At 32.4% G+C, this 12,852-nt stretch overlaps 1 protein-coding gene across 1 annotated transcript; it reads right to left on the bottom strand.

Annotated features, from left to right (window-relative positions):
* Window positions 1-8,093: 8,093 nt before the first annotated feature.
* On the bottom strand, window positions 8,094-9,812 carry LOC105453982 (odorant receptor 67c-like). The gene is made up of 5 exons (XM_011696291.1): window positions 9,672-9,812; window positions 9,167-9,397; window positions 8,850-8,963; window positions 8,602-8,757; window positions 8,094-8,141 (listed from the first exon to the last, which is right to left on the bottom strand). The coding sequence occupies exons 1-5, from the start codon at window positions 9,792-9,794 to the stop codon at window positions 8,094-8,096; spliced, it is 672 nt and encodes a 223-aa protein (XP_011694593.1). The 5' UTR covers window positions 9,795-9,812.
* Between the last annotated feature and the right edge of the window lie 3,040 nt (window positions 9,813-12,852).

A 12,852-nucleotide genomic window follows, 5' to 3' on the forward strand; every position in this document is an offset into this window, starting at 1 on the left:
TCTCCGCTGGCAAGTCGCATTCAGCGATCTTTGGAAAAGTCTTAAGATCTAGAGAAAAAAAGAGAGAGAGATTCCGAGGGGAAAAAATAAAGAAATCGGTCAGGTAATTGCGCACGAAATGTCATTTAACTGGTAAATTATCATAAAATCGTAACTTCTTGCGGACAATCACCATTGGGGAAAGAAAAGCGCTCGTCGAAAGACATCTTTTATGTGAGACAGTGCGCATTCGCGACTTATTCTCTTTAATAATTCAGAGCACCATGAAACATCGTAGACAGTACGCAATTGCACGTCAAAATTAAATTTGCATTGAAGTCCCAATAACAATAAAATATGAAGCACAAAGTGTGTCGGAGAAAATATTTAAAATTATTAGGTATCGTACTGTGAATTACTTGTATATGATTCTTCGAGCCCTGTAATCTATTCTTCTCAGGTAAATGAAGAGAATTTTAATCAATATTAATCTTACAAACAATTAATTTGATGCATTTTGAATTACTGATTTGCGCACATATATAATAATATAAATGCGTTTGCACTTATTTAAGAAATAAAAGTAAAAGGAATATTACATTGATAATTGAATATTACAGTGATATAGTTACAGTGAAATGCAATCTTTACTCGATACGTGCATATTTGTGTATATGTAATAATCAGATTTAACACACACTTATAAGTTACTACTATATTATAATTATGTTAAAACATTCGCATTTTTGTCTTCAATATACCGCTAGCATAACTGACATGTAAGATGCTGAAGCTTTTATAATCTATAACAATGTTATGCATTCGTTATTAAATTGATATATGAAAATACAAGCAATGTTAGAGTAGAAGAGATGTGAGATGTCATTTCTTTATTATAAAAACGGCAGTATTATAAATAGTAGATGTAGGATTTTGTGTGTGGTGCGCGCGCGCGCGCGTGAATGCTATATCAGATTTTTAAGAAGGTAATTAATTTTTAGTCTAACAAAATATTTCGACAGTATTCTTACACTGACAAATCGTTCAATGGAAAGATCCATGAATTTCCCAGCTGTAATCGTCAATTGATTTTGCGATCTCATTATCAAGAACAGGATAATTCGACTGTCTTGAAATCTGCATTGGTACCAATGGGAATCATACGCAGCATCTCCGATTGCTCTGCTCTATATACCGTGAGTTAAGAAGAGAGAAAAATCAACAGTTTACTTATCAATAATTGAATATGCCGTGGATGTTAATATTAACCTTAGCGCTTAAATATTCACCGGCGAAACAAAACATGAATACCTCAGAATTCATTATAAAGTAAAATCCAAGGCACTTCATTATAATCGTAGCAGCATCGGGCCTTCCAATTGACTGGGATATTAAAAATAATACTTTTTGTAACAATGGCAATATTAAAATAATTAATATCAGCATTGTCGATCACAAGTAAAATTATATAAATTAATCATCCATAAACATCCGTTTTATTAAAATTTCTTTTCCACTAAATTATTGATTTTTCAGCGATAGACTTCATCAGGATTACTTACCGTAACGAGTACAAAACCGATGGAACAGATGATCAAAGTGTCTGACACAAATAGGATTAACGCAATGTCGGAATATAAATTTTCGATGTTTTTCGAAAAGGCAATAATGCTCTGATGTTTTTCAATTATTTTCTTTAACATTGTTACACTTAGTCTGTATCCGTCTTTCTTTGAAACGATCTCTGTCAACCATATACCGAGAATCTCCATTTGGCCAGTTAAATGCAGTACCTGAAAGATTTCAAAAGTTCGATTTTATCTCGATGTCTTTTGTAATCACACTAATTATATATATAATACGTGGTGACATTGCGTTGCATTAATTTGTGTGTGTGTGTGTGTGTTTGTGTGTGTGTGTAGAGACGTCACAATTAAAAATTTTTGAAACAAAACATTTCAAGTCACTCACCAAGCCAACAAGGAGAACGTTTATCATGACGACGGCGCTGCCAGCGAGCACTGTGCCGCATAATTGTATGACCAATATCAATCCGTAAACAAATCGTGTATCACTATTAAACGGGAAATCCATCTTTATAATGAGCGGTCGCATAGATATGTCAGTCTCTTCTAGATTACTTGTGTCAATAGTGAAAATGCTAGCGATGTACAGCGTTATGGCTATCAAAAAGATGCCGAAAACGAATTTAGCGAAATTATGCGACAGAATGGCTTTGCTTATTATCACACGCGCGCAAAAATTGTCACCGCTATTTCTCTTCCAGTCTATCTCCATCGCCGTCAATATCTTATCGAATGTTCTACGAGCGATTTTATGAAATTATCACATTAATAGCAGAGAGGAATTTTAATTTCTTAGAGCTTATACACATATGTAGGAATTTATATAACATTGTCTGTGTGTGTGTGTGTGTGTATGTGTGTGACGTAAAATGCACATATTATGTAATTAAAAATAATATAATGCCTTTGCATGAGAATATTATTATCTTTGCAGCGTTCAAATTACATCTATTGCACATCTCACCGTTGATTAAGCCAGAAAATGATGAGTTTCGAAAAAAATTGGCTAAAACTCAAGGCTGCACTAAAGCCGTCCATCAGATCGGAAAGATCGACAGTGTGAAAGTGCATGATAATATACCGATATTGAAAAGATTGAGCTGACACGAGTGCAATCGTCCAAAACAGCCTGCAGAATGGACTGTACGGCCAGCCCGGCCAGACACCAAAAATGCGAAGCGGAATTTTTACGGATCGGCTGATGGTGCTTGTAGGTATTTGTTCCATATTCCTTTCGTTTCCACCCTTCTATATCCGTTCACTGTCTTCTCTCTTCTTTTACAGGAAAAGAATATATTATATAACTTGTATTGCAGCGCTAAAGAGTCGATTGAATCGTACAGTGTGTAAAACTGAGCACCTTTGTACGAACTGGAGAGCTTCCAAGTGAAGGCAAAACGAACGAACACATTCTGGTCTCCTCGAAATCATTAAATATTAGTGTCCGCGTTTAAATTACATATGCAATTGCTTTTTCTTGTGCTGCTCGTAACGATCGTAAGGAGAGGAAAGAAAATGCGAAAAGCGTATCCCTTAAATCGATGACCCTAACAGACTGATGCAGCAATGAGCGATTTGCTTTAAAAATTCAAGCGAACGTAGGTGTGCAACACGCGAACGCACATCGAATGTTAAATTCATAGCGGTGATCGTAAGAAAAAATTTTCAGTCTGCGTGGAAATCGTATATGTTTCGGAGAAAACCAAGTGTACCCGTCGTGTGGTCACGGTTATACGCTCTCACGGTTACAGATAAACCAGAAAACAAAAGAAAAATAGAAGAGAAGAAAGGAAAATTTACAACTCGGGCGAATCTTTATCCTCCTTCCCTCCCTCTGTTTGTCGCTTCCTGGAACGTATAGTAACAAAGTAATGCAGTTAAAATGCAAGACGCTGTGCGCGCAGAAAGTGTATAAAGTCGGAATGGAAATCGATGGGACTCGAAACAGGGAGAATAATGAGCGAGCACGAGAGAAAGAGAGAAAAAGAGAATAAAACCAAAAGAGTAAGCTCACTTGGTTCGACTTCATTTAACACAATTTTACGTATTTCGAGTTATTGATTTTCCTTCCGAGTTTATTCTGACTTTTGACGAAAGCGCACGTGCAGGCACATTGATAAGCGACAGAGCGGTGAGTAATATCGAAACAAACATGTTCATTAGTTTTAATTTTTTTTTGTATGTAGTTTCAATTTTCTACAATTATAAGTTTATTTTTTACGCTCATTAAAAACGCGATATACAAAATCTCGTTTCACCTCGACAGAACAAAAGCACAGAATCGTGATAGGGCGGCCAAATCTTACAATTTGTAACAACGTTCCTGATGATATGCTAACATAAAAAAATAATTGAAATTATAATAAATAAAATCAGTAGTGCTGTGAAATATGATTATTCATAATGTTTTATCATCGAAAAGTGAATGCGATTACGAATGATAAAAGAATGTAGAATTCGGGTTAATGGAAGGGAAGAAAGACAGAGTGTGCATGCAAGGTTAAAACAGAAAATAAGAATGAAAGAATCGAGGTACAACAGGGTATTAAGAACAATGGGAATGCTGAGATATTTGAGGGTAAGAATAAGTTGTAGAGAGTGAAATGCAAGCGTTGGAGAATGAAAAAAGAAAGGGAACAATGGAGAGAAGAAACACAGGCTACATGTGGAAAAAAGACTAAGAGGTATAGAAGTATGTGGATGAGTGATGGGGGGAAAAGGACAAAAAGTAAAGAGAGAAATTACGCTAAAGATATAGATGGATGAGAGAACCAGGAAAAAATTGTAACAGAATAAATATTTAAGGTGTGTCGGGAAAAATAAATAATTAAAAATAAAATAGAATATAGAATATAGAATAGTATAAATATGTATGTTTTCTTTTCATGTGAGCGCGTGAGCGTGAAATGTGCGGAATGATGATAAAAATAGTGAAAGAGAAGACAGATCATAAAATACATAGAATTAAAAGCACACAAATATTATTTCTTTCAATCAATTTCTAAATATTGACAATATTTCACAATTAAATAACTATAATTAATCCTCTTTTCAGGACGTGAACAGCAGAACAAATACGTAGAGCTCCGATTGCTTTCACACAATCTGTAACAATAATCATGGAGAAGGATAAAGAGGGTAAAGATACTTTTAAAAATACAATAAATACAATGGAGTTTTCTTCAGCTTACACTGGTAAAACGTTCCAATGAGAGATTCATAACTTTTTCAATTGTAACTGTTAATCGTTTTTAGATCTCAATTAGAAATGTTATCATTCAACTCTCGTGCATTTTGTGCCAAAGAGTTTCGTAAGCCGCGTCCTATATGCTGACTCTGAAAACCGAATAAAACAGAAAAGCCTTTCTAATTATCTTACTATTATAAACACAATTTACATGTTACGTAAAACATGACAAAAGAATTAAAGCTGTAAAAAAGTTGTTTGTATGCATAACAAAAATCAATCGTCATTAATTCCTACGTGAATACAGTCGTTAAATCAGTTTAAATATAAATGTCTAAATATTTTATGCTTTGTTGAAACTCAAGTTTACAGGGCAGGGCATTTATATATTAATTAAATGCCACCCATTGCCAAGATGCCAAGATGAAATGTTATATTCATCGATGACATTAAAATGGATTACGAAATCGAGTTATTCAGTTAACATTATACGCTGACCTTTGTACTCATTAACTGATATTCCCGGAAATGCAAAAACTGAACGCGTCGAGGTTCGTAACGATGTGAAACAGTAGAGTTTTTACCTAACATAATGGAAACGTCTGGACCGTTTATTAACTGCAACATCATTTGCATTAATATTCTTTACATCCTATTCGCACCTTTATCCTGCAAACTAATCAATTACTACGATTTTCTAAAAACAATATCCCTTTCCTTTTAATATTATTATGGTAAATAGTTTCATCAAATACATTATTGTCTAATGTAGTGTCGAAACACTTTTCCCATTTAAAATTCAAATTAGTTATTAAGCTTTTCAACATTTTAGTTGTATTATTAATATTACAACTAAACATTACATTTTAGTTGTATTATTAATATTACAACTAAGTTTAGTTTTTACTACATTCAGTCAAAACTATTTCTAGATATTTTCCAACAGCTTTGTAAATATTGTATCTTTGCAGCTGTTAAAAGTCGTGGAATTATTGATAAGAATTAATTTCTCATTCATTTTATTCACGGTAACGATAACATATTCTATGGAGTAAATGATCAGAGTGTTCGATATAAATAATATCAGCGCGATATAATAGAAACTCTCGACATTTTCTATATACAAAATGATCTGATGTTTTCCTGTCAGATTAATTGATAGCTATTAAATTGTGCACACTCTTTCTGGATAAAACTAATTTTGTCAACTAATCATGTATAAGATATCAATTTGATCACCAACAAAATACCTAAAAATATCTAAAAATTACATCAACGAAGCGAAAATAACTATTGAGGTAAACTTTATAACGTTCTATATAAATAACTATCGGAAAACTGAGGCACATACGCATGTACAAGTATTAATTGAGCTGGAAGAAAGATATATAAGTAAAAATCTTTTGATAAAAAAATCATTTTTATTTTATTTTGTACATGATTTTAGAATATTATTTAGTTAATAAATAAAAAGATAAAAGATTTTTAAATTATTATAAGTCAAAACAAGAAAAATTGACTTATGTTTCTTTCCTCTTTCACATCGTTTCAATTATGGTAATAAATCATTTTGAATTAATGTAATGTTATTTTAAACAACATAAACTTTAGCTTCAAAAATTGACCATAAAGTTTTATCTATATCCTATAGTTATCGAGAATTTATGATCGGAAGCATATTACTTTCACGTAAAATCATCTCGAAATTCAGCAATAAATCTTAGGACTTACCAACGTCATGATTAAACCGCTTATCACGTCCATCGCGCACGCTTATGTTAATAGGTGAAAAAAATTGCGCGATCATTACGAGCTCGTGGCACGGGTGTTGTTGTCGACAGGAAATTCCAATCTCCAGGATAAATGCACGAACAGGAGCAATTGATGTATTAAAGTTATCACTCTCGGTATTAGACAAAATTACGTCGACACTATAGGTCACTACGGCGGCCATGTGAAGGCCGATAATTGCATTCGAAACGCGATGTGATAGATTATCCATGTTCGTCATCATGTGCATGCTGCATTTTTTCCGTTTTCTTTTCCATCTGCGATTTCTAGATTCTCGAAGAAATGAATTTTGAATATAATAAAACAACAATTTAAAAAATTTAATTTAATTAATTCATTAATATAGGCATTAATGTATTAATTAAATTTATTCACAAAGAGTTTTTCTATTCATTTTAATTTTCAATTGTTTAAATATTTAATATTTGATACCTGTATTGCATGAAAAAAAGCGATTTAGAAGAATAAGAACAAGCTAACTCATCGTTAATAAGTTTAGAAAGATAATCACAGTTCGAAGAGTAGCAGACTATACGCTAACGAGCTGCTCAAATTATCCATCAAATCCGTCCTCTCATCGATGCGGTAATGCAATACGATATAAGCATATTGACAAATTTGAACGATAATTAATGTCGCGAATCAGAACAATTTACGTAAAATAATGCACAACACGTATGTCTGATCGGACGTCAAATGCCGAATGTAGGTACATAGAATTAATTTTACAGAGAAGCATATCGTGCCCGTAGCAGGTATTTTCGTAATTGCGAGAAACAAATTTCTCTATCAATGATTTACAAAACATCGAACACACACACAAACACACACAGGTGTGTGTTTCCTTGATGGAAGAGTATCACGAAATAGCTCGCTAAACATAAAAGCGCATTGCAATTAATCGGGAACAATTAATCAATAAATATTCTCATAATATCAAAATACCAAACATAAGATGCTCAAATATAATTATAAATTTCCGATTACGAAATTGTAGAGAGAAACAGAGAGTTTACAGAATTTAATCGCTCGTTTTGTCCCTTTCTTCTCCTGCTCCTTCTCTCTCTCTCTCTCTTTCTCTCTCTCTCTCTCTCTCTCTCTCTCTCTCTCTCTCTCGACAGGATAACAAGAATTATGAGACTTAAAAATGCAAGACGCTGTGCGCGCAGCAAGTGTATAATGTTCGAATGGAAGTTCCATGGAAAAATAAAGGAAAAATTGTCGAGACTCGCAAATTGTGGAGCCAACAATGCCAGGCGAGAGGGAAAAGCAGCATGGGGTTGCATTGTTCGACCTCATTTAATAAACATTGCGTATCTCGAGTTATCGATTTACCGCCTGGCAGTCCCGAGTTTATTCTTACTCACGACCGAAACGCATATACTCGTGCAAGTGTAGTGCAACACACATGAATTAGGAGAATGGTAAATAATACTGCAACGATTTCCGTTACTTTTAATTTAAGTGCAAATATGTTTTTGTAATTAAATAATAACCAGTTGTTAACGCTCATTAGAAATTCAATATTAATAAAACGTAGTTCGAGATCACTACATTGCAAGTAGGACCGATATGTAGGACGCTGAAGCTCTGATAATCTGTAAGAAAAAAAAAAATTATTGGATTATAAAATTATCGATGCAAAAATTATGAATATTTAAATTCAATACATGTAAAAATCATTTATTTGTCATTTGTTTTTTTATTTTTTTCGTGTTTCCAGTATGTTATTTCGTTTTAACAGCATATAACATGTACCTAATATGTAATATGTATTATGTAACAATAATACATAACATTTAATAATATATATAACATATGTATACAATATATAATATATAGCAACAAATACTACTTGCTATTGAAACAAATGTGTAAAATACAAATACCGAATAAAAAATATATATATATAAATTAATTAATGATAACATTTTATTTATATTTGAAGAAACGATAAAATACTTTTTTAATATAGATAATTATTTGCAAAATTATCTGTAGCATAAAATTTGTGCTAAAAACTTTTGCGCGTATAAAGCAAATCTCAGACAAACTTACTCTATTAAATCGCCCCAAAGATAAATTCATTATCTTTCCAATTGTAATGGTTAATTGATTTTGCGACCTCATTATCAAGAACAATATAATTCGACTGTCTCTGGAATCTGATTCGTACCAGAGGGAATCGTAGGCAGCATCTCCGATACTTTTGCTCTATTGAATAATGGATGCAGCTTTTAAAAGCAATTACGTAATATATAGTCCGTTTATTTATCATAAACAATATATTCGTCCCAATGTTTAACCTTAGAACTCAAGTATTCTCCAGCGAAACAAAATACGAATGCCTCCATATTCATAACGAGATAAAATAAGACAAGCCTAATTATATTTTTTGTAGCATCAGGTTGACCGATCGACTGGAATATTAAGAAACGTCTTAAGAACATCCTAAGAACAATGGAAAAGTGATAAAGTGATGAATAATTAAAGGCACGAATTAATGCTCTTCCATTCTGCAAATTTAATAGCGGTTCCTATATACATATAATATATATTTTCTTTATACATATATAATATATAGCCTCTTTAATGTAGAATTAATTAAAATTATAATACTTACCGAGACAATAGTAAAACCTAAGCAGCAGATAATCAGGGTATCCGATACGAACAGCACCATCGCAATAAACGAATACAGGTCTTCGATGTGCTCTGAGAAGACGATGATTTTCTGATGTTCCTGGATTACTTTTCTTACCGTAAAATGACTCGGACTGCGCTTTCCTTTCTTCGGAAAAAATTCTATCAAACTCTCACGAAGAATATCGATTTGACCGCCTATATGCAGTATCTAAAATATACGTTCCTTTCAATTGCCATGCTTAAGAGAGATTGTAAAAAAAAACCTCAATGCATAGATAAAAAAATATGCTGCACAAGATCTTTTAAAATCCGAAAATCAGCGTAGCAGTCAAAGAAGTCAAAACTGCTAATGAATTATTTTTGATAATATAAATACATGTGTAGATTCCAATCATTTAATAAATTAATAAACTATCAAAAATTTAATTTTTATAAATAATAATAATAATAATAATAATATATTTTTGCAAAACAGGACTCACCAGATTTATAAGGAGGGCATTCAGTAAACCGATTGCCTCAGCACTCAATATCAAATGAAGAAATTGAGCAATTACGATCGATTCGTATACGAATCTTTGGTTAATGTCAAATGGCAAATCCATCTCTAGAATGAGCAGCCGTGTGGAAACGTTGGAAGCTTTGCCGTCATCCGCATGTTTTACGAGGACTTTGCTGCTAAAAAGAATTACAGCTGTCGAATAAAGAATCACCGTCGCGTTAGCGAAGCGTTGCGACAGTTTGGCATTGTACGTCGTCGCGAACATACTGAATTTCGTACTGGAACACTTTTCCCAGTCGATCGCTATCATCGTTAGTATCCTGTTGAACGTTCTACGAACGGTTTTCATTGGTCATAATCGTGATAACGGCCGCAACGAAGTGTTATGCGGACCATCGATGAAAAATTTATCATTGCGCAATTATAACTTTATCAATTCGTGTCCACTCATTTCCTCGTTGCAATAATTAATTTATTACAGCCATTTGTCTTCAATTTAGCTTTGTTTGCGTTTGCAATTGCCAAATAATTTATATTACCGCTTTGGTCGATAAAATAAATTATTTGGCAATTGTTGAATCGAGATGTAATACTAAATTTATATAACTCATTTAATACCGCAAAATAGTAATTAAATATAATTAAATGAATGATTTTTAAAACAAATTTTTCACTGATAGCGTGTATCGCTTTGTGTCTCACCGCTGTTTACACCAAAAGATGACGAGTTTAATTAAAAATATTGTGTACGCCATTGTTGCACCCACAAGATCCATCATTTCGGAGAGCCGGATCAAATGGAAATGCGATACAATATATCGGTATTGTAAAATTTGCTCAATTACGAGTGAGACAATCCAGAACAGTCTACGTAACAAAACATACGACGTATTCGGCCAGATGCCAAAAATCCGAAGCAAAATTTCTATCGCTTGACTAACAGTATTTTTTACTTTCATATTTCTATTATTATTATTCCCTTATTAATTTGCACCTTATTTTTTTTTTAAACATGTATCAATTCCGACAAGAGAGTTTTATGCGGTGTAACGAAAAACACTTTGATCGATCGTACGACGTGCACAATATAATGTCTCTGTACAAACTGAGAGCTTGAAAGAGAACACGAGTGTAGGGTACCCTCCCACGAGCCGCGGCTTATTAAATATTTTGATCGCAACGTGCACAGATTGCGTGCACTATTCCGTATTTGTCGATAAAAAAAAAAGAAGTTTCCGGGTGGCCGACCCTCGCCCTCTCGAATTCTCGGATGGTGTAGCGCGCAGTGCGTTATTTTCTTTAAAAATTCAAGCAACTGCAGATAGCAACACGCGACGTATACAGAACGCTAAACCGTGCTCGGTGACCGTAAGAAAAGTTTTGTATTTCTGTGAATATAAGGGAGAATTTTTTGAGGAAGAGGGAAGATATAGAAGGACACGAAAGTTTTTCTTCTCTATGAGATTTCCTCAATATTGAAGGATATTCTTCCTCGTGCATTACAGTAAGTGCTGCTAGTGTATATACATATAACACGTTTGCAACTTAGTCTCCTAAAATATGTAAATCGCGTGATTTTGGATGAAACTCTGGTCGTCAGATACAGGTTGCGTGCAATAATCGTGAAAAAGTTAGCCTGAAGTAGGAAAAACAAAGTTCTGAGTGAAGTTTTACATTTCAGTAATAACAGCGTTCCTCGCAAACGACAAAATATAAGCTCCAATTAAAGAACATTATGAAATGCAAAGGGCTTATGTTAATCTTTCAGGAAAGACTGTTTCATAGACATTATAATATCGTTTAAACATCATGAATGTCTAAAATAATATCTGATTATACGAGATCTGATTATATGAGAAGAGCATTATTTGTTAGGTAATTATACATGTCAATGTTTTATGTTACGTTTTAAAAAGACAAAATTGATTTAATTATATTAGAAATATAAATGCAACATTATTTGAAGAAAGTACCAAATTAAATAAGAATAATAATAATTTGTTTTTAATACTGTTATTACTAAGAACTTTTTATTACTCATCTTATGATTTTATATTATTACTTGCTTATATTATTACTTCCAAACTATAATGTTCGTGGCATTATCATGTTCTTATCGAGATTGAGTTTAATATTCAGTACATCGCTAATAGAATCGAAATATATGATGCCATTACCCTCACAATCTATAATATTAATCTATAGTGACGTATAATAAATGCATAATATTTAATATTAATGTTCACTTAGTTAAACAGCATTTAACTTTAAAAATTAAATTGTTTTCTTTCTAATGTATAATCATTCCATAAGTAATATATAAACTTTAATGTCAATTAAAAAAAATTTTTTAATGCTATTTGTGAACATGAAAAACATGTTTAAAAAGTCTGCAAAACTTATGACGCAGAAATCTTACGCTAATAAACCGCCTGGTATTCCGACCAAACATACACAAGTGTGTTACGTACATGGAAGAAAATGGTAAGTATAACGAATTTCGTCGCTTTTAATTTATGCAAATTTTATTGCAACTGAACTATAACAAACTACCAACTGTTAATGTCTTAGTAGAAAATTTGATGTAAATGTAATGTAATTTCGCCTCAATACATTGCAAGTAAGACCGATATATAAGAGACTGAAGCTTTTAAAATCTGTAAAAATATTATTTAATTGTTAAAACAATATCAATGTAAAATGAATATTTAAATTCAATGCTCATATAAAAATTTGTTTGTCACTTGACTTATTTGTGAATGATGATAAGTGAATACTGCAATTAATATTATATGATATTTGAAACAAGTATACATAAATATTAATATTGAATACAAAATATATATGTATATTATTAAAATAAATTGATAATTGTATTAATATTTAAAAAAAACAGCACACCTCCTTTTCTTTTTGTTATGTTTTACTTATTGTAGATAATTATTTGCTAAATAATCTATAATGTAAAATCAATGAAAAGTTTTACGTATACAAAGCAAGCCTAAGACAAACTTACAGCACTAAATCGTTCCAAAGACAAATTCATTATCTTTCCAATTGTAATGGTTAATTGATTTTGCGACCTCATTATCAACAACAATATAATTCGACTGTTTGAGAAATCTGATTCGTACCAGAGGGATGCGTAGGCAGCATCTCCG

The sequence above is a fragment of the Wasmannia auropunctata genome, unplaced genomic scaffold, assembly GCF_000956235.1.
Source record: "Wasmannia auropunctata unplaced genomic scaffold, wasmannia.A_1.0 LD335989.1, whole genome shotgun sequence".
NCBI classification, from domain to species: domain Eukaryota; kingdom Metazoa; phylum Arthropoda; class Insecta; order Hymenoptera; family Formicidae; genus Wasmannia; species Wasmannia auropunctata.

Excerpts from the sequence above, each read along its gene's own strand:
- LOC105453982 (XM_011696291.1), bottom strand. The coding sequence starts at position 9,794 with ATGGATTTGCCATTTGACATTAACCAAAGATTCGTATACGAATCGATC. Across the intron at positions 9,398-9,671 it reads ATGCCCTCCTTATAAATCTG|ATACTGCATATAGGCGGTCA; the intron begins GTGAGTCCTGTT and ends CGTATATTTTAG. Across the intron at positions 8,758-8,849 it reads GAGAATACTTGAGTTCTAAG|AGCAAAAGTATCGGAGATGC; the intron begins GTTAAACATTGG and ends ATTATTCAATAG.